Source organism: Centruroides sculpturatus, unplaced genomic scaffold (assembly GCF_000671375.1).
Source record: "Centruroides sculpturatus isolate CEXI.00-Female unplaced genomic scaffold, Cexi_2.0 scaffold37, whole genome shotgun sequence".
NCBI classification, from domain to species: domain Eukaryota; kingdom Metazoa; phylum Arthropoda; class Arachnida; order Scorpiones; family Buthidae; genus Centruroides; species Centruroides sculpturatus.
In genome coordinates, this window is record NW_019384346.1 from 118,227 (window position 1) to 145,331 (window position 27,105).

The 27,105-nt window shown below is 29.4% G+C and overlaps 1 protein-coding gene across 1 annotated transcript; it reads left to right on the top strand.

Annotated features, from left to right (window-relative positions):
- The first annotated feature begins 5,963 nt into the window (after positions 1-5,963).
- LOC111635816 (60S acidic ribosomal protein P2-like) lies at positions 5,964-26,854 on the top strand. The gene is made up of 4 exons (XM_023380920.1): positions 5,964-6,053; positions 13,284-13,456; positions 19,877-19,987; positions 26,715-26,854. Exons 2-4 carry the CDS (start codon positions 13,285-13,287, stop codon positions 26,789-26,791), a joined length of 360 nt encoding a protein of 119 aa, XP_023236688.1. The 5' UTR covers positions 5,964-6,053; position 13,284; the 3' UTR covers positions 26,792-26,854.
- The last annotated feature ends 251 nt before the right edge of the window (positions 26,855-27,105 follow it).

Below are 27,105 nucleotides of genomic sequence, written 5' to 3' on the forward strand. Positions count from 1 at the left end.
CGTAAGGGCATAAATAATCTTCGAAGACATTCGAAACAATAGGTAGTCTATACTGAAAATTGCAAGCCACTGCACTTTTTATAAAATATAGGAATAGCGATTTTAAGGCTTTCTGGTAGCATGTAAAGGGCTACAATTGTTACAAATTCCTGTTTGGGTTTTCCAAAACAGAGACATCTGTAAATTTCATTTATTAGAAAATCAGGATTATTTTAAATTTTTAATTGGAATATTTCAAACCGATTAATATCTTTACGTAACCGGTTACGTATTTACCGGAATCGTAATACGTAACGGATTATTGGAAATATATTCTAACAATACGAAACGAATTGTTAGAATATATTGTTGTTTTTTCTATTGTAGGTCGACATTCTTAAGCGGAAATTTTCCTTCTTTCTTTGGAATTTCCCGAAAAAATGGACTATTATATACTAATTTAAATGTAAACATCCATAATAAATAGGTACTATATAGGGTTTTCCATTTAATACCGTCTCGTTAAGTTAAAATTTTCGGTACTTTAAACTCGAACCTATCTTCCTCAGGGACGTGCAGAACTGTTTTGGCGCCCGAGGCGAACATAATACCCGAAGCCTTGACTCAACTTTAATTATAAAAACCATTCTACGGGTTCATTCTGTTACTCCCAAGGTCGACGCTCAGGGCGAAGACAGAAGACACCGACGGGAGACGAAGAGGGCCCTCTGTGTCCCGCTCCTTCAGACCCCGATCGGGGCGAAGGCGGTGGACGAGGAGGGCCCTCTGTGTCCCGCTCCTTCAGACCCCGCTCGGGGCGAAGGCGGTGGACGAGGAGGGCCCTCTGTGTCCCGCTCCTTCAGACCCCGATCGGGGCGAAGTCGGGAGACGATGAGGGCCTTCAAATTTAACGTTTCGTAACTGTAGGTTACGAAACGTTAAATTTGAAGTATTCAGAGATTATAAATGTTTTTACAGATTGAGTTAGGACGAATGAAACTCGACAAATGATGTTAATCACGTGTGGAGTTTCATTTTTTCTAACTCTTGGTGAAACTCTAAAGCAGCCACCTCCACGTGGTGAGTTCTGGGTTGTCATTCGTCTGGAAATGACGAAGGCAAGCGAAGAGCTGCGTGCTTCCGTTAGATTGAATATTATAATAAGAAATTAAAATATGCCAATACAAGAAGAAATTGCAAAAGTAATTAGAATTAGGAGATTTAAGTATTTATCTTTGGTATAAATTGCTTTAAGTTTTGTCTAAGTGTTAATTCCTCCGTTCCAATCATGATCGTGATTTTCAATCTATCCTATTTAAAACAAAACCTCATAACAGCCGAGAAAGTCACGCAACTCGTTGCTAGATTTTTTAAATGCATTTTGTGCAAAATAAAGGAATAAAACCGTTTACACGTGTCATTTCTTCTATAACCTCCTTGGCACTGATCTAATAGTGAACCTAGGCTAGGTTTGGGTTACTGTCAAACCTTTCTGTTTCCTCTATTAAAACAGGTAAGAAGAAACATTGCGTTTAATGGTTTCCAAATGTGCACGACACTATACTGTAAGGATAGAAAGTGTGAGGATGATAGAAAAGTTTTTCTTAGAATATTTCTAAGATTTTCTCACACAAAGGAAAATGGATTAGAGGATGTTTGGTACAGTTGGGACGGTGAGTATAAACCAAGACAGCGGTTTAAAAATAATTAATGGAATGATTTAATGGTTTAAAAACTTGTTTGGAAAAAATAATCAAAATTAAACATCTGTAACTGAATTCTACTTTGAATTCATGAATTTACCTAATGCTGCAAAGCACTTTTCGTTAAAGCCAAGTGTATTTTTCTATGGGATTTTTAGTAAAATTAAAAAATGTAGTTCTTTTAAAACTGCAAAGTTCTTCTAAATTCTATAAATGATGTAAAAAATTTTACGTGATATTTTCAATTTTTTTAAAATTTTGTTTCACTAATGACGTACATTTAATAAGCTACATATTTCACAACTTTTTCACTATTTCTTGTTGTCCTTTGTAATACACTCTAAAATAAAATAAAACGTATACTAATTGTTTAAGACGATAATTTTACCAGAAAGAATATGGTACGGCTGCTTTTTATAACAGTTTGTACGTTATTAATCGTAAATTTCAAAAATGTATGTTGTAAAACCTATTTTAAGAACTTTATCAGAATGCCGACAAACTACGTGAGAAGTATGTCCTCGTAAATAGCGAGTTTATAGAAAAATTATTAGAATAAGTTTCATTTATTTGGTTACGGTAGGACTTTATGGAAACTGCCTCCTATTTAGGTGTTACTAACGTGAAGAAAACCCTGAAAACTCCACGTGGCCAGTCTGTTGGCAATACGCGAATCTACGATCACAGAGTTCGGTGGTTTTATTCATTTAGATACTGGTGGGCACTTATTAGAATTAAGAAAGTATTAAGAAAGTTACAATAGAAAAAACAATTAGAATTAAGAAAGCATATTTGGAATCGAAAGTTTAACACGTTTAATTCCACGCAGATGGGTGCTATGCTTTCATCAAAGTAATGATATACTTTATTAAACTACAAAATAATATTTCGCGCTAATTCATTGTCGCAATAATTAAAATAATATGATATTTTTTATATATAAATTTAATTAATATTTTAGAGTGGTATATACGACATTATCTAAGTTATAAGTATATTAACGTAACTGATGAGTTTCGTAGCAATTGATCGAACGGTCTAGGAGTACATATCTAACAAACATCTTCCTTTATGTGTATCTATATAATATATATTATATATAGGTTTTTCCCAGACGACCAGAACAGTCGGTTATAACGATGACATTGTATACACGTCATAGTCGTCATCGTGACAACCATAGTCGTAATCAGTTGCTTGCCCTTAGGCTCCTAGAGTCCAGGCTGATTTACGCGCTATTTTTAGGCCGAAACGCAGCGCGTGGCATATTGAAATTGCAATGAACATCTGTTTAAACGTACAAAGACTTTCATAGCGGTATTAAAATGATTTGCAAAATTTATCAACGATATAAAAATGCTAATAATAGTAATTATTTAAGTTAAAAGTTCAATAAATATATGTGAAGATATAATTTATGATAGTTCTTAAATTTTCGTCAAGCTTTACAGGAAGGTTTGTGTATTATGGGGAATGCTCATAAAAAATGACATTTTTAAAGTTCTTTAGCCCCTTTTTTACATAAAAAACTAAGCGTTTTAGGATTTTTTGATGTTCAACACTTATTTTTTGATGTTCAATCATCTCGAAATTTGGCCGGTATTATCGCTAACACCCTGTATGTCTCCAAAATATTTCAAGATTTATAACTCGAAAATAATTAAACTTATTTCGTAAATTGGTGATATATCGAAATATCGTATGACTGTACACTTATCCCTCTTTTTGCGCGGTGGTTACGTCCTAAAGAACATCGCGTTAACGTAAAACAGTACGGTACATACATCCCGTAGAAAAACGCTTGATAGGATCCACAACTTTAATGGAACGAAAACATAAGCAATTTACAAAAGAAACACGAGCTTTTTTTTAAATTCTAACATCATTTGTACGCAAATATAGAAAACAAAAGGTAACATAGGAAACAAAACCAACATACAGTAACTATTCTCTGATGTACAGTACTGTACAATACGTATGTACTGTACATCAGAGAATAGTTACTGTATGTTGAATTTATGTTCATTTTATGTATGAGTAATGTAAATTAACNTTAAACACAAAGCCTTAAAAATATTTGATTATTTAAAACAAATGGGACAGTCGTTGGCTGATGAAACCAGTGTTAAATTCGTGGCTAGCAATGGCTGGTTTGAAAACTTCAAAAAATGCCATTCAAATGCCAAGTTTTTCTCTTTTTAGAACTGAATCCCAGTTTTTGTATTAAGTTGGTGTCTCCTATAACGCGATTTCCCACAACGCGGTATTTTCAAGGAACGTATCTACCATGTTGTAGGAGGCCTACCTGTATTTGAACTATAGTACTGTTAATATATGCTAAGAATATTTTAGTGTAAAAACTGTTTAATTTTTTACTAAATATGTCTGAATCAGAAATTGTAAGTCAAAGAATAAAATGCTAGCATATTTTTAACATGTAATGAAAGATAAAATATCTTTCTCTGTATAGTGAGTTTTATTAAATCATGTCAGGAAAAAGAAGACAGATGTCCAAAAGACATTGTTACAAATTCTAAGGAAAGATACTAGAATAACAACTGCTCAATTGTTCAGAATGGCTAAAGATAGGAAAATATAGCCCAGAGTTGTTACTACTGTTTATTGAGGATATGACAACAGAAAAAGAACAATTAAAATATAAATCGAGTCATAAGATGCATCAGTTCATGTTAAAATAAACAATTTTTCAATTTAATTAAATTCTTGCTTGCTAAACTAGAAAATTTCAAATATAATATAATGACTAGTGCTACCACCCATCCGATTTTCACCCATAATACTATTGAAACATATTTCTAACAGATTATCACATTGCACCTAATGTTGCTGAGATATTTATTGAAAACAAACTAACGTTTTCAATAAATATCTTGGCAACATTAAGTGTGATGTGATAATCTATTAATTATTTGCTGAGTCTGTTCTGTTAAACATATTTCTAACATTATCATTACATTAAATTATAAGTTAAAATTTCTATCGTTTTCATTGTAAACATTAAAAATGCCAAAAAGAAAAGCAACTTTAGCTCTAATACATAGTATATGTAGATTCTGGTTATTCTTTTTTATATGGAATATTGTTTTACTTAAAGTGGAAACACTACCTCAAACCGGATGTATGCAATATAAGAACACTAATAAACCAGTTAAAATATCCATTTAAAAGAACAAAAACATTTATTGAAAAACAAACGTTTTAACCTAGAAAAAGGCCATCATTAGATTCTACTGTTAGAATGAAAATCAAATAACAAATTTAAAAAATTTTGTTGCATAAGAAATTTGCATGTGCATGAACACAGTAATATATTATAAATTAAAATGAATACAAAAGAACAAATATAACATATATAAAACTTTTAAATAACTGTAGATGATAAAAAATCTTAAATAACAATAGATGTACTAAGACCAAACAGTTTATAAAATATTATATAGTTACTAAATGCACTCAAATACTGCTTGCAGGCATGTGACATAGGTGTTGTGTGTCTGTTGTTGATAGCTGTTCCTCTAGTGATAGCATTGTATATCTCAACAGTCTTGAGATATTTTAGACATAATGGTAATGCGTTTTGATGCAGTAGGTGAGTATATCAAAATAAACTTCTTCGTCTTCATCCAATGCATAGGTGATCAAGGCAGTACCCCCTGTTTTTTTAGTATTTGAGTGCTAGTGTTCCTTGAGCCTTGTCTTAAGGGATTTAAAGATAGCNCATCATTTGTACGCAAATATAGAAAACAAAAGGTAACATAGGAAACAAAACCAACATACAGTAACTATTCTCTGATGTACAGTACTGTACAATACGTATGTACTGTACATCAGAGAATAGTTACTGTATGTTGAATTTATGTTCATTTTATGTATGAGTAATGTAAATTAACAGAAAATAAAACACTTTAATTTGTTGCTGAGAAATATAATTGAAAAACAAACGTTTTCAGCCCGATTAACAAGCCATCATTAGGTCCAAAAAATTAACAATAACGCAATTTTAACAAAAAGTTAAATTTAAAATTTTAAAATAAATTATTTTTTCCGATGTAAAAAAAAATAGACCTCGTAAAAAGAGGGAAGGTGTATACGTTTATTTATGAAAAGGTATTTAAGTATTTATTTATTTTTTTTATTAGCTTTCTTAAATTATTTTTATTATTAAAAATATTTTTAATAATAAAACGAACATTATATGGCGAGTTTTGTGTGTAATATTTTGAGTCACAAGCCAAAATAATATATTCCATCCACTACTAGATGGCGTCCTGTCAAGCAACCATAACGAGTACATTTGGTGCGAAAGAACAGGTGGTTATTGGCGGTGATTTGCTTCAGGAAAAAAATAAAGTTAGTATTAATAATGTACCGAAAATAATTACGAACATTTGATAGAATCATTCAGACTAAGATTGTCGAATCATCGTACATGTAGATAATATGTATTTTTATTTTTCGTAATTAATTAATACTTTTTTAACATCTCAAGTATATCTAATTGGCTTTGCATATGAATACACCATTTAAAGAGTTAATAGAGTGTGATAAAAGAATGGGAATGTGTTAGAGTAGTGTGTTACGTGTTATGATGGTTTTGATATGCTCTATAAGATACAATAATGGAAATCTGTGAAGATTGTTGTTGAGTGGAATATAAGTTAAAATAATTATAATAAAATTAATATTTTAGTCTTACGTTAAAAAGATGCTGAAATTTTAGTTACGGTATGATGATTCTGTTAATTTGTGTTTGATCCATCTGTTGAAATTGAAACATTTACATTTTATAAAAAAAAATTAAAATTTAGATTAAAAAAAAGCTACATTTAAAAAAAGGAATTAGGAAAAATTATGCTAAACAGCAGAAATATTTAGTGAAATGTATAATGAATTGTCTTTATCATAGGAAAATCAATAATTGTATAGGGTATCTAAATATCAAGCCAACTATTTTATATTGTAAATCAAAAAAAGAACAGTCTGCTTTACTGCAAAACAAATTGTTACTTTGCTGAGAAAATGTCATAACAAGGGCAAATTTCTTACATTTAATCATCTTACATTTGTCTTTTTGTTTTCAGTTATTTTGTTTCGTTAAACATGTTCTGATTGATTTTTTTTTTAAACAATCGTAGTAGAAGAAAAAATGAAAATGAATTGTTTCATTATTAATCAACTAAATTTGTAATTGTAAGCATTAACTTTATTTTTCAAAATGTATTTAGTTTACTGTATTTTCATGTACATTTTCAATGTGTTTAATATATAAAACTTTACTCATCAAAATGTAAATGGGCTTTCTTTTGATAATGGAAAATGTTCTAACTATACAGTATATCAAATAGATAGTGTGACATATATTATCGATGTTATCTATTTAACAGTTTATATCAGTCAATATCAATTTAAAGGAGCTGATGATAATTGAGAGGGGGATAAATACACAATTCAATTTTTTCAATAGGTAGTAGTGACAACAAAATCTAATGACAGTTAAACTACAGCCTAAGAATTTACATTAAAAGTTTTTATGTTAAGTCTTTTATTACTGATGTATGTATATTTTTTATTGCTTAAAGCAAATTTTGGTACTACCTGAAAATAAGGGCCTCATCCATACAAAACTCCCAATAAATGGTGGCATACAAATACACCCTTTGTTGGGATTTTTGTATGGAAGTTAGCAATTATAAACACTTGAACATAAGAACTGGCAAAGTTAATTAATTTATATAATTGTAGGCAGGGAACAGCATCAAAGGAAAGGTTGACTCTGCCAGTGTTAATTAACTGTGTTCCTACAGTTTGAAAGGATTCAAGAAGATACAAATTGAAGACTAAATACAAATAACTTTTTTGTATTTAGTCTATTATGTTTTAGTTCTGCTATTAGTTTTTGTTTACTTTCTATGTATTTTACCTGAAGATGTCTGTTACAAATAGACAAAAATGTTAGTAAAATTACAATTTTGAGTTAATTTGTGCTGGTTTTGGATGTTACTCTTTATTTATGCAAGTAAAGTTTGCTATTATTGTTAAATATATGTTTCATCTTTGAATTTTTTAATTTGAATAAGAAATTTTTAATATATTTATAAACCTCTGTATTTATCGTTTTACTTTGCTGTTATTTACTGTTTATACTTCATTATTCTCCTTATCTCATTTCTTTTGAATTTTTTGTTTTCAATTTTAAGTTTGTTTTTAATAATTTAATGTTATTGTTTGTTTTTTTTTACCAATATTTAAATATCATCTTTATCTAAATTACTCTTGTATAAATAAAAATACATTAGTTTTGATTGTCCATAACAGTGCTAGGATTTTCATTCTTAGAGGGTGTTTGTGAAGCAGACCATTTTTTTAGTGGAGCAGGTGTTATCTGCACCTTTTATCAAATTAATTTTTAAAATTTAGTGATTTATTTTCAGAAAGACATATAAACAGAAAAAAGCTTTTAGTGAGAGAGTGTATATGGCAAGCAATCAATTCATATTTTTAAAAAAATCCAATAATAATCAGTATAGGTAGATTTGAATAAATTATTTCTAGGTGGGCAGATGATTGGGCAAGGAGATTTTAGGGTGAACTGGAACCCACCCAGGTCCCACCCTAGTGCTGTCCATATTGATCTTTTTTTTTTTTTTTTTTTTCATCTGCAAACCACTAAGAAATCAGAAAATACATCTACATTTGATAGGTATTCATGATAGATGAGATATGTATTTAGATAAATATGCATTGGTTCAACATGTTTATGGAAATTATAACAGTACAGTAAAGTAAAAAATTAGGGGAAGCTTTAAATGATCAAAAAATTCAAAAGGGTTCAGTTGATAAAAGGTTAATCGTGACTATTTTATTATGTTTAAATTGTTTCTGAAAATACTTTTTTATTAAAAATGAACAAATTATTTATTGTTAAGGAGACTTCAGTTTAAATATTTAATATTTGATATAAAATATAAAAATTCATTACTTCCTTGAAGTAAAGTCTTTAAATCCATGAATATAATTTTTTATCAAGCAGAGAGTCAATCATTAAGTATGAGATTTTTCTCAGTTTTTATCCTATTTTAGTCAATTTAAAAACATTTTAAGCCTAGATTTGTCATATAAGCTTCAAGTTATTTAAAGTTGCAAATAACAAATAAATTAAATTTTGATAAAATGAGTTATATGGGATAATGTATTTTTGATTACATTCTGTAAAATTTATGTAAGATTTTTATACTTATACAATAAATCAATAATCTTATAAATTTTAATCAGTAATCTATCAATACAGTGACCTATGTTAAGTAAAACAACTTCTCTCAGAATCACTGGTAAGGATAATCAACCCACGAGAACCATACTATATCCCAGTATCGACAAATTTTAATTAAAACTAACGTTTTCGACCATATTGTTTGATGCGTTCCATATTCAAATTTTTACTGGTCAAAAGCCTGAGGAAGACCATGATTATGGTTGAAAATGTTAGTTTTAATTAAAATTTGTCTACACTGGGATATAATAAGGTTCTTGTGGGTTGACCTATGTTAAGTTCTATACATTGGTATTTCAAAATTTAGATAAGGATGCAATCTCATTTGGCTACTTCTAATTTAGTTATAACATTTATATTAATGACTGAATCCACTGCAGAGTATTTGCTCAATGTTATATTTAGGATATGTAGATTGAATGAAAGATGGGCTTCTTTTCATAAAATGAAGTTCTGCATTAAATTGGCAGGAGCAGCTTTTAATCATCTGAGAAGCATTAGTTTGAATGTCCAATTATGCATGTACTCTTAAAAGTTATTATGTTTGTGTAAGAAGTTTTTATAGAAAAATCCCACGAGGAGGTGAGAAAAAAAAAAAGCAGGGGCACTAGTTGTTTTTTACAAGACGAAGGAGAAAGATGGCTGCCTAATCATTGTACATAATTAATTGTTATAATTAAAGTTAGTTCAGTAGTTTTTACCATTGCCTTTGACTTATTTCAAACAATTGTACACTCCATAAGCATGAGTCGTACAGTTTATTTATCTTTTATTTTCTTATTGGATAAAAGCTTAGATACTTAAAATCTGTGTTTAGGCATTTGGAATTACTGTATTTACTCTCATATAAGAACTTTGCATACAGGATGAGGTGTGACTTAAAGATCAAAATAAAGAAAATTAGATTTATTAATACAATTCTAATTTTATTTTGTTTAATCAAAAATAAAATATCAAATGCATGTAAATGCACACATTGTCCTGCAAAAATTACTGGCATTTTAAACTTTAAAGAAAAATCTTGTAAAATCGATAACACTATTTGTTCACATAAAGCTGGACAATTGGGAACTTTTTTGCCAATTCTTAACAGTCAAATCCACTCTACATCGATTACACTTATGAGTTTCTCCAAATTCTGATTTCTGAATAATCATCGGTTTTCACATGGAATGGATTAAAACTTATATCAGGCTTCCATGTCTGTGTGATTTTTGAATTTCAATTTGGGATTTGATATAAAAGCTTTGCTTTTCTGATTGCTATTCATCTTTACTCCTGACATTACACAAGAACGATTGAAATGACTCAGATAAATACTTTTGTTTTTAAACACAAGGATGAGCATCCAATAAAAAATGCAAATACATGGTTCACAAAAATTATTGAAAAAACGCAAAGAATCCTTCGCTTGCGCATATAGGACAACTTAGATTTTTGAAGCAGTGAAAAATGAATAAAAATCTTGTCTTATATGTGAGTAAATACAGTACAGGTAGGCCTCCTACAACGCGGTTTACGGTATTTAGAAACAAATTATCTTTCACATAACAGAAAAATCGCAACAGATCATGTAATACGTGCTGCAGTTTGGTGTACAGAGCTAAATGTCCTCGAAAACAGCTGTTTGTCCACGTTGACGTGTTATTCCCTTGAAAGTTTCAGGGGAAGACCGGTTTCTAGACAGATGTGTATCAGTTACCATAAACACTCAAATATATCACTGAATTTTCGATAATTTATACTCTTTCAATAGGTGGGGACCGCAAAAGTGGTCCAAAATACAGTATAAACTTCTATTGGGTATATATTTTTAACAACATAGTAAAGGGAAGTTATTTTTTTAGATTTTTACTGTCCACAAAACTACTTGAAAAAATTTTAGCCATAACAATGTCGAATGAAAAGAAAGGACCGTCGTTAAAAAGGAAATTTATATCTCTTCAAACAAAGATAGAAATTTTGGATCGAATTAAAAATCAAGAGCGGATAGCTGATATTGGTAGGCATTTTAATTTGAATGAGTCAACTATTCGATCGATTAAGCAATAGGAAGAAAAGATTAGGAATTCGGTCGCATCCGGATCATCTATTCTTGTGAAAAATGTTGCTCATTCGAGAGCACCTATAATGAAAAAAAAAAAAAAAAAAGATTATTAAAAGAGAAAGACAATGCCTAAATTAAATATAAATACAGTAGAGCGTTGATTTTCCGAAAGTCAATCATCCGAAAGAATTCCAGTCGGAAAATTTAAATTTTCGCCAGTGCTGTGGCGCTTCAATCTTTGGCTATGTCTTGGGCTACTCAAATATTTTACGTTTTTGATACTANGAATCCCAGTTTTTGTATTAAGTTGGTGTCTCCTATAACGCGATTTCCCACAACGCGGTATTTTCAAGGAACGTATCTACCATGTTGTAGGAGGCCTACCTGTATTTGAACTATAGTACTGTTAATATATGCTAAGAATATTTTAGTGTAAAAACTGTTTAATTTTTTACTAAATATGTCTGAATCAGAAATTGTAAGTCAAAGAATAAAATGCTAGCATATTTTTAACATGTAATGAAAGATAAAATATCTTTCTCTGTATAGTGAGTTTTATTAAATCATGTCAGGAAAAAGAAGACAGATGTCCAAAAGACATTGTTACAAATTCTAAGGAAAGATACTAGAATAACAACTGCTCAATTGTTCAGAATGGCTAAAGATAGGAAAATATAGCCCAGAGTTGTTACTACTGTTTATTGAGGATATGACAACAGAAAAAGAACAATTAAAATATAAATCGAGTCATAAGATGCATCAGTTCATGTTAAAATAAACAATTTTTCAATTTAATTAAATTCTTGCTTGCTAAACTAGAAAATTTCAAATATAATATAATGACTAGTGCTACCACCCATCCGATTTTCACCCATAATACTATTGAAACATATTTCTAACAGATTATCACATTGCACCTAATGTTGCTGAGATATTTATTGAAAACAAACTAACGTTTTCAATAAATATCTTGGCAACATTAAGTGTGATGTGATAATCTATTAATTATTTGCTGAGTCTGTTCTGTTAAACATATTTCTAACATTATCATTACATTAAATTATAAGTTAAAATTTCTATTGTTTTCATTGTAAACATTAAAAATGCCAAAAAGAAAAGCAACTTTAGCTCTAATACATAGTATATGTAGATTCTGGTTATTCTTTTTTATATGGAATATTGTTTTACTTAAAGTGGAAACACTACCTCAAACCGGATGTATGCAATATAAGAACACTAATAAACCAGTTAAAATATCCATTTAAAAGAACAAAAACATTTATTGAAAAACAAACGTTTTAACCTAGAAAAAGGCCATCATTAGATTCTACTGTTAGAATGAAAATCAAATAACAAATTTAAAAAATTTTGTTGCATAAGAAATTTGCATGTGCATGAACACAGTAATATATTATAAATTAAAATGAATACAAAAGAACAAATATAACATATATAAAACTTTTAAATAACTGTAGATGATAAAAAATCTTAAATAACAATAGATGTACTAAGACCAAACAGTTTATAAAATATTATATAGTTACTAAATGCACTCAAATACTGCTTGCAGGCATGTGACATAGGTGTTGTGTGTCTGTTGTTGATAGCTGTTCCTCTAGTGATAGCATTGTATATCTCAACAGTCTTGAGATATTTTAGACATAATGGTAATGCGTTTTGATGCAGTAGGTGAGTATATCAAAATAAACTTCTTCGTCTTCATCCAATGCATAGGTGATCAAGGCAGTACCCCCTGTTTTTTTAGTATTTGAGTGCTAGTGTTCCTTGAGCCTTGTCTTAAGGGATTTAAAGATAGCACCTATGTATTTGTATTGTTGATCAACCCTGTGGTCATGCAAAGAAATTGTGTATACTCCTAGCAGTAACTTTTAATCAGGAGAGTCCTTGTCATTTCTAAGTAATGAAAAGAAGTTGGAGATCTCCTGTACACAATTTGGACATCAGATTGCTGTCTGATCTTTTCGAAAATACCACTTAATCATTTGTTATAGATAATTAAGAGTAGGCACCTAACATCTACCTCTAGTAGCAAATTACTTAATATTAATTATTAATTAGCAGAGTTATAGTCTGATTATTCAAGCAATCATTTGGTGATATGTTTTAATAGTTTGTATAAAGTGCAATATTAATTATATTTTACATGGTTAAAATTTGCTTTAAAAGTTTCATTTGTAACCATTATTTTTTAAAAATTCAGTTTATTTTATAAATATATTTAAGCTTAAAATAAATTTTTCAGTATGCGTTACGTTGCGGCTTATCTACTTGCAACCCTTGGTGGTAATAAAACTCCCTCAGCTTATGATATTGAGAAAATTTTAAGCAGTGTTGGAATTGAAGTAGATAATGAAAGAGTCAAAAAAGTAATTCAGGAATTAAATGGTAGAGACATAAATGAAGTTATAGAATTAGGTAAGTGAAAATAAGTTTTAAATATTAGAATTATCACATATATTTATTTATGAATATGAGAATATCAAAGTTTTGCAAAATCATAACTATTCAAATGAGAAGATTTTAGTTTAAATAAATATTTTCGTTTGAAGTATGTTAATACTATTGAATATTAATGTATAATGTTATATGAAATAATTTGCTTTTTTATATTTTAAATCTCTAATAATGTTTTTTACAGGATGATTCAAAAATAACTTTATAACTTTAAAGTATATAAAATTTTAATCACAAGACTTACAGAATCAGTTAGATGTTAATTTATAGCAAAATACATCACATAGTGCAGAAATATTGCATTAGATTGAAGAAGATGAGACATTCTTGGAACACTATCTTCAGTGATGAGTTCACATTTCATTTTACCGTGTCTATGGTAAAGTGAACACCTACAACTTGCAGGATTTGGTGGTCGGAAAAATCCACAGGCAACTGTGGAACATGTTATTGAAAAATAACATGTTCCACAGTTGCCTGTGGATGTTTTAAACTCTTGCAAGTGATGTCAACAGTGTTTAAGCAGCAAATAGTGCTATCAGCATTGCAAGATTGGAAAAGACTGTTTATTGTACATAAATTTAAAAATTATCTTATTTTATGATATACATTTTTATAATATAATTTTTATTTGAATTTATAGGAAAATACAAAATCTGTAAAAATTCTTATTAATAAAACAAAGAAACACGTTTATCATTAAAACAAAATATAAAACCAAACAAAATTAAGATACTTGAAATTATTCTCTTTCATTAAAATTGTCAAATGTAATTTTGTTTTCAGCATATTTTCGATTCTGCATTAAAGATATATTTCACATAATAAACAAGTGATAAAACCTTTTAACTTAATTATGGATTAATAAGCATTTGTTTAACTTTCTAACAAACCGGGTTGAATATGTAATAAATGCCTGAAGAAGTGCCCATTTTTGAAGAGGGCATCAAAAACGTTTTAATTTTTAAAAAATGAATGTTGCTCTGGTTAATTGGTTACAAGTAAGAAGATTTAATAAGCATTTTTCTGCATGATCACATTTAATGTGGAAAATCTAAATAGATTATTTTTTTTTATCTTACCTTTTTGTCCTATTGGCACTAAGAAGGTCTTTTATCAAGCTCATCAAGAGTTCAGCCAGGCCCACATATCCAGGATGGGACACACCACCATATGGAAAATCCTTTAGGTTTTAAGCCTATTCAGATTGTTCCTGGGCTTACCAAAACACAAGCTGACACCATAATCACTGCCATCTGGCTGTCTCTCTGAATGACTGGCCTGCCAACAATCAACATTGTTGTCATGTTATCAGTGCAGATTTTTTTATTTCATACAGGTGATAAATTAATTCCTATATTTATTATTCTGATGATGTATTTGGAGATGTTCTATTGAATAAATGATTAAAAATATGAAAACATTATTAAAAGTATTGACAAATTTACACCTTGTCAAATTATCATATATTTTGTCATTATTATACAAGTACTATTGTATATCATGCTTTATGTGATATTATTGTACAAAAAAGATAATCATATACCTGGCCACTGAACAGTAGTGGTAAGTTGGTACAGTGACCCAAAAAATTTGAAATTACTCTAGCCAAAATTAGTGCTGGATTAGTGATGATAAACCTATATTGTATATCTGGATATGCTGGAAAATGTTCTCATTTACAGTTAAATGACAATGACAACGAAGAACATAGGAATTTTCAGCAAGATGGCTCACATACAAATGTCAGATTTCCTCAATAAACGTTTGCCAGGTTGGTGGATTGGCCAATTATGGCTGATAGTAAGGCCATCTTATTCTCAGAATTGACACCACTTTATTTTTTCTTCTAGTGTTTCATTAAAGATTTGATGTTTATTCTACTCTTGCTTGCAAATCTCACTGAGTTCAAAACTGAAATCATCACAGTTATCAAAGTATATATAAGCATCATTAACATTATGTTTAGAGTTTGGCAAGAAATTGAATTCAGGTGGGATGTCTGCCATATTAGCAATTACTTATATCAAACTAAAATGACTGCTTGAGTTAAACCTTAAACTATATTTTCATTAAAAAAAAAAAGTTGTAATTTTTTAATGCACAAAACATTTTTAAAATGTTCTCTTCATAACATGCTTCAAATTTATTAAGAGCATTGAAAATGTTTCAGGGCACATTTTTGTAATGTTGCAGTCTATTATGAATAATTTTAAATGCTTTTATCATTTTGGCATTTGTTAGGTTTTTTATGGGTTTCTCACTATCATCATCATCCTTGTCTTAAATTGTTTGGTCACTTTGGTTACTTTTTAAAATTTCTGAAATTTCTTTATCAGTAAGATACTTGGTGGTAATGTTGCTTTCTTTATGTTGAGATAATCGTCCAGCTTAATATTGGTGGTAATGTTATTGAATTGTCATAATGCATCCAATTATTTTTGTAAATCCAAAAGTGGCAATTCATCAGCTTAAACCCATTCACCAGAGTTTCATTAAATCCGACTTTTGAAAAAAATTTTTATAGTGATTTCAGTCACTTTGTCAGTCTACATTTTTTGATAGCTCAGAAATGCATTTTCTTAAATTAATTTTGAGAAAATGTACTGTTTTCATCTTCATTAATCATCATCATTAAAATTCTTATGATAATGGAATTTAAGGTTTTTGATTATAGCTTGATCTATTTGTTGAAGTCTAGGTATTAACATGTTCATGGTGTTACGAGGCACATGTGACTCATATGGACATGTCTAGTTAGGGCAACAGACATAATTGCTTGTTTTTTCCTTGGGGCGGCACATATGTTTTGTTAACATAATTCTACAAACATCATACTTGATATATTGATATTATTTTATTAGGTGCAATAAAATATATTAATTTAATAGTACAAGGCATGACTCATGCTGCCCTGTATTAAAATAGACTACGAGTCACGGGTGACTCATAACACCCAGCAGCTGCCTAAATGTTTATCTACTGACGCTGCGAACGTATTAAATTTGGAGGAAAAGGTACAGCTCCGTACTTTTAAGTCTTTTTGCAACCACAGGAACATGTGTATGTGTTGGCATTTATTTTGAATTATATCTCAGGACTGGATGAACGAAAACTTGACAGGGTTATTTCTATATATGGCATCAGTGCTATTAAATTTTGAGGGTTAAAGGTCAAGGGATGGGAAGAAAGACAGGATCATATATATCATATCTTGTATGGAGTTAGACTTTATGAAAATTTTACCCATTATTGGAATTTAGTTTTTTTAAAAACTGACTGCTGACTTATTGATTCATCATTGCCCAGAGCAAACCACTGAACCTAAACAGGTAAAATTTGGTACATGGCATACGTCATGAAAATGCATGCACGCTAAGAAGGGGTTTTTCGAAATTCTCTCGATGGGGGGAGAGAAAGGAATAAGGCTTTACCTGAAGAATGGTTACTATTGTACTATTTTAGATGCGATTTTTTGTTTCTGATAGTAATAACTTAATTTCTAAATGTACAATATTTACCAAATCATCCAAATCGTTTGCCTGAGCAATAAGGAGCTCATTTGCTAGTTTTCTAATAAAATATCATAACAGATGGTGCCCCACACAGTTTTAACTTTGGGCTGAACTCTTAGAAAAGTTTTTCATTAAGTTGAAAAATACTATTTTTTAGAAAGATATTCTTTTTGAAAAATAGATTTATCATAATCAAGAAAATTACTCTTTTCAAGCTTTTATTATTTTTATTTTTTGTTGTCATATAATTGAAAATTATCAAACTTCCTTCTTTAACTCCCTTTAACCTTTTGTGTGAGTGCCAAGAAAGTTGTGCAAGCCAAACTTTTTTTACTCAGATAATTAGCAAAAACCATTAACTCCCTGTTAGAAGTGATCTGCATGACTGTGGTTCTTGCATGTTTTATACATTCACTGTTCTCAAACAAATATGATTACCAGACTGGATATTAAATTGCCAATTGGGCTACTGTTTCTATAAATTGGATATTAAAATTTTTATTCTATAATTTGTATATGATTCAACTTTGACTTATAATTTATGCAATGCATATTGGCTGTATTTGAGTATTATTATACAACAGGCCAAAGACATTTTTTGGGATAGTTTTAAAATGGGGACAGAAAATTATAATGTAAGGACTGTCTTGTCTAATTTGAGAATCTGGTCACTTCATATTAGAATAAATTGTGAATGTCAGTATTATAGTTTTTGAGGATCGGTTTTTTTAAATTTTATTCTTACAAATAAAAAGAAAATTAAATGGCAGATCAGCTTTTTTCCTTATAGTATCACCGACTGATATGTTTATTTATAGTAGCATAAATGAATTAGATAATAATACGGCATATTTATATTCATAACTTTTGTGCTATATAAAGAAAGATTTATCAATAGCAGGAAGAGTGTAATATAGAAAATAATATCAATAATAAAATAAGTTCTAAGAAATGAGTATAGTTAATGTGTATCTTATGCTAAAGATCTTCCTAGAAACTTGCCTGTGAACTGGTACAATCTGCAGGTAAGCTTCTAAATTGCTATGGATTGCTAATTTAAGTAATTGAAATAGAAATATGTCATATGATTTACAAACATATGATGAATATATATTATTTTTGATTCAATAGAAAAAAAAACATATATAATTTATTTTTTTTTTAATTTAAATTGTTTATATTTTATATAACTTTGTTTATATAACTTTAAGGCTTAAGATGTAAATCATCTGAAATATATGTAAAAGTTTATCTACTGAATAATTTGTCTTTGAATGAATTATGATGTAATATTTATTAGGAATTAAAATTAATAAGTATAAAATGTCTGATTAGTTATAGATGCTTAATATGATTATCAAATTTGTTACTTTTTTTACATTGTCAAGAATTAAATCTTTCATAATTATTTGTTGTAGAAATATCATATATACATAGGGTATAATCATATTATGTTATCACAATATGTTAATTCAGTAGATTCATTTGTCATTTTTAATTAGTAGTAATATAATATCTTGTATAGTGGAACCTCACTTAACAAGCACCTCACATAATGTAAAACAAATTGTAAAAAATTGCCTTGCTTAACGAGTGATGTTTTGCATAATGAGTGATGAGAAGAAAAGTCCCAAATTGTCCGCATGCTCCATCAATCTGTGTTTAGCACTCATTCTTCTAGCAAGATGCACATTTTTCCAAACTTGTGTTCACACATATTACTTTTAAATATCAACAACCATAGCCTGTTATATAACAAACACCCCAAACGATATCCCAAATCCTTGGGCTATGTAAAGGCTATAATTAAATATTAGAAATTAATTAGTTTGACTAGACATAGGCAGTTACGCTGCCATTCATATTAAATTTTATGACCAATTCCAAATTAAATATTAGAAATGTCTGAATTAAAAATTAACTATTTATAATCATTAAATTTAATACGAGATGGAAGCATAACTGCCTACCTCTAGTCAAGTTAATTATTTTCTATTATTTAATTATAGCCTTTACATAGCCCAAGAATTTAGCATATAGTTTGGAGTGTTTATCAAACATATTATCTGTGTTTTTTGTTTTTTCTGCAAATTGAATTCTTATTCCAGCTTGGTTCATTCCATGCTAGAAAAGATGATGATGATTCACGCTCCTTAACAATACACATTGTACAATTTTCTTTGAATAAACGTTATACATAAAATATTTGAGTATTTTTTTCAACATGGAAAAAATATCACATTATCGTATTTTACTTTAATTTCTATGGGAAAAATTGCTTTGCTTAATGAGTGTTTCACATTACGAGTACAATTCTGAAATGAATTATGCTCATTAAGTGAGGTTCCACTGTACTAAGAATAGGTGATGTTGGCATCTTTTGATGAATTTAATGCTTAGAATTCATTTTTAATTAAATAATTTAGAAGTGTCTGAAAGAAAAAGATTGATCTGGAATAAAATTTGAACCTATAACCTGTGCAAACTTGGTATGTATTATGAATATTATCAGTTAATTATTGAGATCTCTGATCTTTACTAACAGATGTAGATATAATTCAGAATTATATTATAACAATATAGACTAACTTATCACACTAATCTAACCAAAATCTGTTCATAGGACCTTCATAGATTTCAACTGAATTCAACTTTCACTTACCATTTTGTATGTGTATCTGTATATATGGTCTATAAATATAGAAACAAAGAAAAAACAAACTATAATATAAAATTGTATAATTATTAAAAATTATAACTTTAAGAATAGCCCATAAATAAGAGCTGACAGTTTAACATGGTCTGTATGTGTGTAGATTGTATTAATTATAAGAATTTTACTCATAAAATATCAACATATTTCTAGGTAAATCAAAATTAGCTTCAATGCCATCTGGAGGTGCTGCTGCTGCAACTGCAGTTGGTGATGTTTTGACTACAACTTCAACAGCAGAACTTCCTTCATCTCCAGCTAAAGGTATATTAAGTTTAAAAATAAGTTAACTATTTTTTTTAATCAACGTTGCACTATCTGGAACCTGTGACCAGCACTCGATGCGTATATACCATATATCGCTGTTGACAAGCGCCGGTCACAGGTTCCAGATAGTGCAATGTTGATTTCACCCCGGTGCTGAGAGTAGAACAATTCCTATATCTTTTTAATAATAATGTCAGTTAAAATCACAGAATTAATATTAGATGTTTAAAGTAGTTAATGAATAAATATTTTTATTTATTATTATTTTAATTGTATTAACTCTTAACCATTGTTGTGCTATATCTGTTACATTTATATTGTTGTACAGTCTCACAGACTATTTATCATTTAACCTGATGATTGTTTAATGTGGTCAAAAATATTTATTAAGTCAATTAAATTTCTATTTTTGGTAGAATTGAAAGAGGCTTGATATGTTAGTTTTCACCTCTTCCAACTTTTGCAGTTATATGTTATTGAATTTTTGAAATCATAAAATCTGTATACATAAAAGATATATTTTTGCTTAATTAATTCTTTGTCAATGAAAGAACTTATGAGGTGAGAACTGAAAGCAAAAGATAGTCATTTCTGATTTTTGCCAATTTTATAAACAGAATTCTTATGAGCAATAGTTTGCTGAGGAATAAATGTAATGTTCATTTTTCTTTAGATCTATGTCATGAATGATTTCATAACATTGACATTGATTGTTGGGGACAAATAGTCCTATGAGTATGGAGAACACATCTGATATTGTGATGATAATGATGGCATTGACACGTATAAGTTTAGCTTAAAATTGGTTTTATTTATATGAATTAATGTTGTTGACATTTTTAATCATTATTTTTCAATTTTAGATCTAACAAGTTTAAAATTATTTTAAACTTAAAATTTTTGAACATTTAGTTAGTTACAAGATACACAGCTTTTGAAAAATTTAAGTAACTTGTTTGTATTCTGTATGTACAAAACTGATAGGACTTAATGGAAAAATGTTTTATACAACATATTTAAGTATTAAATAATAATAAATTCTAATTCAAAACAAAATTTCAATTAAAGCATTTTAATTAGTATTCAAAGATATTTCTTGAAGTAAATAGGATTAATACAAACATCAAATTTGATTGTTCTCTGGTGAGAAATTTATCTTCTATTCCTTTGTGTTACATTTCCAGGCAGTAGACAATCTGATCACATCTTTATTATTGGCTGTCCCAAAATGCTTGAATGGATGTTTCCTCTGCAATGTCTGAATGCTTAATTTTTTTAACCATTTTGATTATTTTAGATTTGATTTAACTGCATTTCTGTTTAATTAGCATTGTTTGGGCCATAATTAAAGTTCTTTTAAGTTCTAATATCTTTGCAATTCTTCCCTGCAATTTTTAGGTTTTTACTAATGTAAGCAATCTAATAACTTTGCTCATCCAACAATTTAATAACTTTGGTTATTTCCTTGTTCTTGAATATATATTACAGGGGTGGGCAAGCAAAAGTTCAGTGGGAGCCGAAATGTAGGTTTTGCAAAATGCATGGGAGCCACAGTTTTGTGCTTTTTTATTCTGTACTGCAGTTCTGTTCCATGATTTTATTATATAATATAAAACAAATATTGAATTTTTTTAATAAACATATTTTCACAAAATTGTGGAAATAAAATTGTAAAAATAATAATAAAAAGCAGAAATTAATACTTTCAGCAAGAGCTGCATTTNGGGGGGAACCAAAAATAACCGGATTTTTTGTATAAAAACTTTATTTATTAACTTTTTTACAAAATTTCTTCAGTCACCTTCAAAGTACTCTCCATTAGATGTGATGCACTTGTGAAGTCTTTTTCCCCACTGTTTGAAGTATCTCTGGAGCTCTTCAACCTTGATATTGTCCAATGCCCTTAGCAAAGCTGTTTTTATCGCCTCCACATCATCAAAACGCTTCCCTTTTAGATTTTTCTTCATTCTTGGAAATGGAAAAAAGTCGCACAGGGCTAGGTCTGGTGAATACGGAGGGTGGGGAACAACAGGCCATCCATGAGAGGCCAAATAGTGGGTCACTCGTAAGGCCGTGTGTGCAGGGGCATTGTTGTGATGAAGGAACCAGTCACCTGCTTGCCAAAGTTCCAGGCATTTCCTTTGCACATCCTCTTGCAGATGTCTTAACACTATTTTGGTGGATTTTTTCAATGTTTTCATCGTTTCGAGATATTGGACATCCAGAACTTCGCAGGCGGAACAAAATAACACTAAGAGAAACACAACACTATGCTCAAACATAAACTTACAAACTGACACCGTTTGCACAGCTGTTTCGTAAAGGTCTCTACTAACCCCATGTAATGGGAGAACTCTCTACTACATCTACGAATGGCAGTGCGCTCTCAGTTCAGTTTTTTTTTTTTGGTCCCCCTTGTACACTTCTATAATTTTTTTCTAATGTTTCATTTGAATATTGTTCCTTAATAAGCAAAATTAACATAAATGAAAATTTGAAAACCTAAATTTATGGTTTTGAAAATATGTATCCAGCCAGAAAAAGTCACAATTAGTCAGTTGTAGAACATTTTTTTTACTTTAAATTATAACATGTTTTAGCTACAGCCCTCATTAGACTGTACAAATAAAATTTAAATAAGTCATATCCAATTTACATTTTAATGATATTTACTTGAACAATAATGATTTAATTATTGAACTATTGTTGTTGACAGATTATTCCAAAAAAATTTTACTACAATGTCTTTTCTATCCATAATTAAAACAATTTTATAGAAGAAGGTTGGAAATACTTGAAATTTACAAATTGGACAGGAAGGGCAAATACATCAATTTTAAAGATGCAAGCAATACTTCTAACTCCAGCATTAGAAACTGCATCTGTGGTTTATCTTTATTAATATCACATTTTATTTTTATACAGTAATATACATTGGCTGTTTTTTTCTTTCAACCTTCAATGGTCCATAAAAAAAAGACAAGTATAAATAACAAAATGAATTTATTACCAAAAGTTAGATGCAAACATGGTTACTTTTTGACATAATCATCATAAAGATTGAGGCATTTGTCATATGGACCGTTTATTTTGAAAGTGGTGTAAGTCCATTTTTTCTTCTTTCGAGATATTTAAACATTTGCATTTTAGTTGATTCAAAAATATAAACAAAGTGTACTAAGTTTGACAATGTTTCTATGACTTTAGAAATATGTAAGTTGATTGCATAAAGACTTCTATGTGAATTTATCCAAACTAATATATTCTTTCTGGGCCATAAATGGACTTACACCACTTTCATAATTACTAAACTGTAAAATTCATTAAATTTCTATTATGTAAAACTCAATGTCACTTGAAACACATTGCGTTTTATTCTGATTTTGTTCATATATAATAACAAGAAATAAAATAGTATTGTTTATTCTGAACATTAAAAATATTTACTTATTGTTAAACTATTTTATGATAAATTTATCATTATTATGAGCTTACCATTAGACACTGCTTTTCATTTAGATTCATTACATGGATTTTTTTCTAGTCCATCAAATTGTACATTTGTTGGTAATATTTACAGTTTTACTCTTCTGTTGTAAGGGGCTGTCTTTAAATGATGTCCACACTGAAAGGGAGGGAGGGGTTAAGACAAGTTGGACAAGGAGGGTTGAGTATTAGTGGACATCCATTTATTTCATTAAATTTTATACAATATGCATTTTATTATATTTATTTCAAAGTTTCTTGTATGTTTCATTTCTACTTATGGTATCTATCATTCATAAAGTGATGAAGGTTTTAACAGGGATAGAGTTATGTTGGACATCCATAGAGGGAAAGGGGTTACAAAAACTTGGACAAACTGGGACAAGAGGGAAAAGTAAACATTTCAAGAAAAATGCACATGTAATTTATGGATAGCCCAAGTGCTTAGACTGTAGAAAATGGACTTATACCACTTTCAAAATCAATGGTTATGCAATGTCATTTATCGATAAATTTTCAATTGATCAAAGCTTATGGTTATTTTAAAATGTTAAGTGTGAATTGTTTATAAATAAAAAGTTCACACTAAATTGTATGTATATTATGTGTTTTCTCAATTTTTTCCAAAAATGGACTTACACCACTTTCAAAATAAACGGTCCATATCTGGACGAGCTTCTCCATTCCCTCTTGATAGAATGCTGCCACCAGTGAATTGAGATGGCTTTAACAACATTGTTTTGAAGATCATCATTAGATGGCGCCTAATGCTTACCTCTAGTGCCAAATTAATTACGTAATTTACGTAATTTATTTAGAATTTAGCATTAAAATAGCCCGATTAATTTACGGCATTCGGTTGGTGTCTTACTAGATCATCATTAGTTTTGAACCTCTGCCTCCTAGCCACTTTTTCTGTTCAGGAAAGAGGTGGAAGTCGCTCAGTGCCAAATCAGGGCTATATGCTGGGCTTTTTAAGGTGGTGAAGACTTCCACTCAGGTTGGAACTTTTTACTGTGTGAAGACTTCCACCTCTTTCTTGAACTGAAAATGTGGCCAGCAGGGCAGAGGTTTGAGACTATTGATGATCTTCAAAACAATGTTGTTAAAGCCATCTCAATTCACTGGTGGCAACATTCTATCAAGAGGGGATGGAGAAGCTCGTTCAGATATGACAAATGCCTCAATCTTTATGATGATTATGTCAAAAAGTAATCATGTTTGTACCTAACTTTGGTAGTAATTCATTGTTATTTACACTTGTCTTTTTTTTATTTTTTTATTTTTTATGGACCATTGGAGGTTAAAAAAAATGCCTCATATATTATGTTTGTAAATTTTTTTTCATTTGCATGTGATATTGTTAATACATAGAATGTAATGTATGTTGTCTGCATGCAGTATTACTATTATTTTATGGTTTGTAATTTTGTTTTACTTTATTACATTTTTTGTATTGAGATTTGAATTTGATGAAAATTGCTAAATATGGTTGAAAACGTTAGTTACCATTAAAATTTTTGCTGGATACTTAAGGTTTTCTTTGCTATTCATTATCCATTTGTTTTAAAATAAATCCAAAATTATTTTTATTTCCTATGAAAAATTTTTCAATAATAATCTTCCAAAATAATTAAAATATCATTAATATAATAAACAAGTCTGGAGTATTTTAGACTATATCTTGGTTAATTGTTAGCTAAGATATAGCCTGAAAGTTGAAGTGAATATCAGACGAGGTCTTACTAGCATAACTGATAATGCATTAGAGATGGAAAATCCAGTTCTGCTTCTGGAACTGGAACTGTTGAAACTGATCCAAGAACTGTTCCAACAGAACCATTAGGTTAGATGATCCCTCGTCAGTTTTATATATATATATATATAATAGAATGTTTGATTAAAAAACTAAGAACAGAGAAACAATCTACTTCAAATTATTTTTGTTTAACTTTGACTCTGAGAAAAATATAGGACTTAAGATCTTACCTCTCTCCTGATGTCAACCCTCTTATTAATTTTTAAACCCTTTCTCTAATCTGCATCAGATTTTTCATATTTATTCTCTGGGACTCTGAAGATTATAGAGGATAGATATATTACCAAGAAACCTGGACACCCCCCACTCTTCCTCTGATTTGATCTCCTTGACACTGTATGATAAACATAACAATGGTAGGCTAAAATTTGTAATATGGTTTTCATTTTAATGTTTAGCCTTCCTACTTTTTGGCTGGGCAATGCCTGACATACCTGCTAGTTACTAATAAAGCAAATAATTACAAATGCTCATAAAAATATAAATTTTTAAAATATCTGTATAAATTTAAAATACTCTAAACTAATTTGATTATTCTTAAAAACTTGTGGAATGTTTTAATTTAGTTCAAATACAAATCCAGATAGAGTTCACTGTTCTGTGAAAAGCTATATTAGTAGTTCAGAACTATTCCTTTGTAATAGTTTCAACCTGAAACTATTCACCTTCATAATGCATCCACACAGTAAGCAGAAGTTTAAAGTTTAAGTCCAACTTTAGGTTGGTTCTCTCTTCAGAATATTTTAAATTGCTAAATTTAATTTAAAAATTTCACTTGCTCTACTAATGAGGGAGACATTGTTATTTGTAGAAATTAATTTATATTATAAATTGAATGTCTACAAACTAAATCCAGTACTACTGCTATTAATTTTATTTTTATCTTACTGAATGTAAAACTTTACATGTAGGCCTACTTCAGTTTTTGTTGTTTGTTTAAGTTATGGCAATGCAACACTTGGGCGATCTACCTAGGGGAAATGCCTTCTGGGAGGTCTTTTTATGGGAAACTGGTCTCTATTTAGGCATTATAGACATGGAGAAACCCAGAAAACTCCACGTGGCCAACCTGTCTGAACAAGGTGCGAACCCACAACTGAACTCCCAGTGTTCAGGGGACAAAGACCTCTTGGCCAATGGTGGGCACCAGTTTTTATGAAAGGATATAAATTAACAATGTGGTGATGATGATGATTTTATTTGTAAATCTTTTCATATGTAGTTAGATTTTTTTTGTGAGATATAATAAAAATATATTGTATTTAAATAAATTTCACATAAATAAAAGTTTAAATAAATTAAATATGCTTTAACATTTACATTATATGCCTATGTTAAAGCATAATTAATTTACTTAAACTTTTTCTATTGATATATTTAAATTTTCTTTAATAAAAATTTGACACAATATTCTTATAGATGGGGCTAAGAAGGAAGAAAAGAAGGAAGAATCTGAAGAATCTGATGATGATATGGGATTTGGTTTATTTGATTGAAAAGTATCTTATACATTCCTTATTTATTTCATTATTTATTTAATAAATATGATAATATATTGACTTGAAGTTTTCCATTTGAGTATTTTTATATATTACTAGCTGTTACCCGCGACTTCGTCAGCGGAGGTTTTGCAAGCAAACCCCATTTACATCCAATATTTCAATAACCATAGTAATTGTTATATAACACCTACCGCTGAAGAGAATTGCCGAAAATCAAACGAACTATTTTCAATTTGATCAATTTTCTGAAACGTTTACAATCGTTCTATAATCGAACCAATACGCAATAACAAATTCGAATTTAAAAC

What these genes read in the sequence shown, in the direction of transcription:
- LOC111635816 (XM_023380920.1), top strand. Translation starts at nt 13,285, where the DNA reads ATGCGTTACGTTGCGGCTTATCTACTTGCAACCCTTGGTGGTAATAAA. An exon ending in AAATGAAGTTATAGAATTAG is followed by an intron (nt 13,457 to 19,876) that starts GTAAGTGAAAAT and finishes ACATATTTCTAG; the next exon opens with GTAAATCAAAATTAGCTTCA. An exon ending in TCCTTCATCTCCAGCTAAAG is followed by an intron (nt 19,988 to 26,714) that starts GTATATTAAGTT and finishes ATATTCTTATAG; the next exon opens with ATGGGGCTAAGAAGGAAGAA.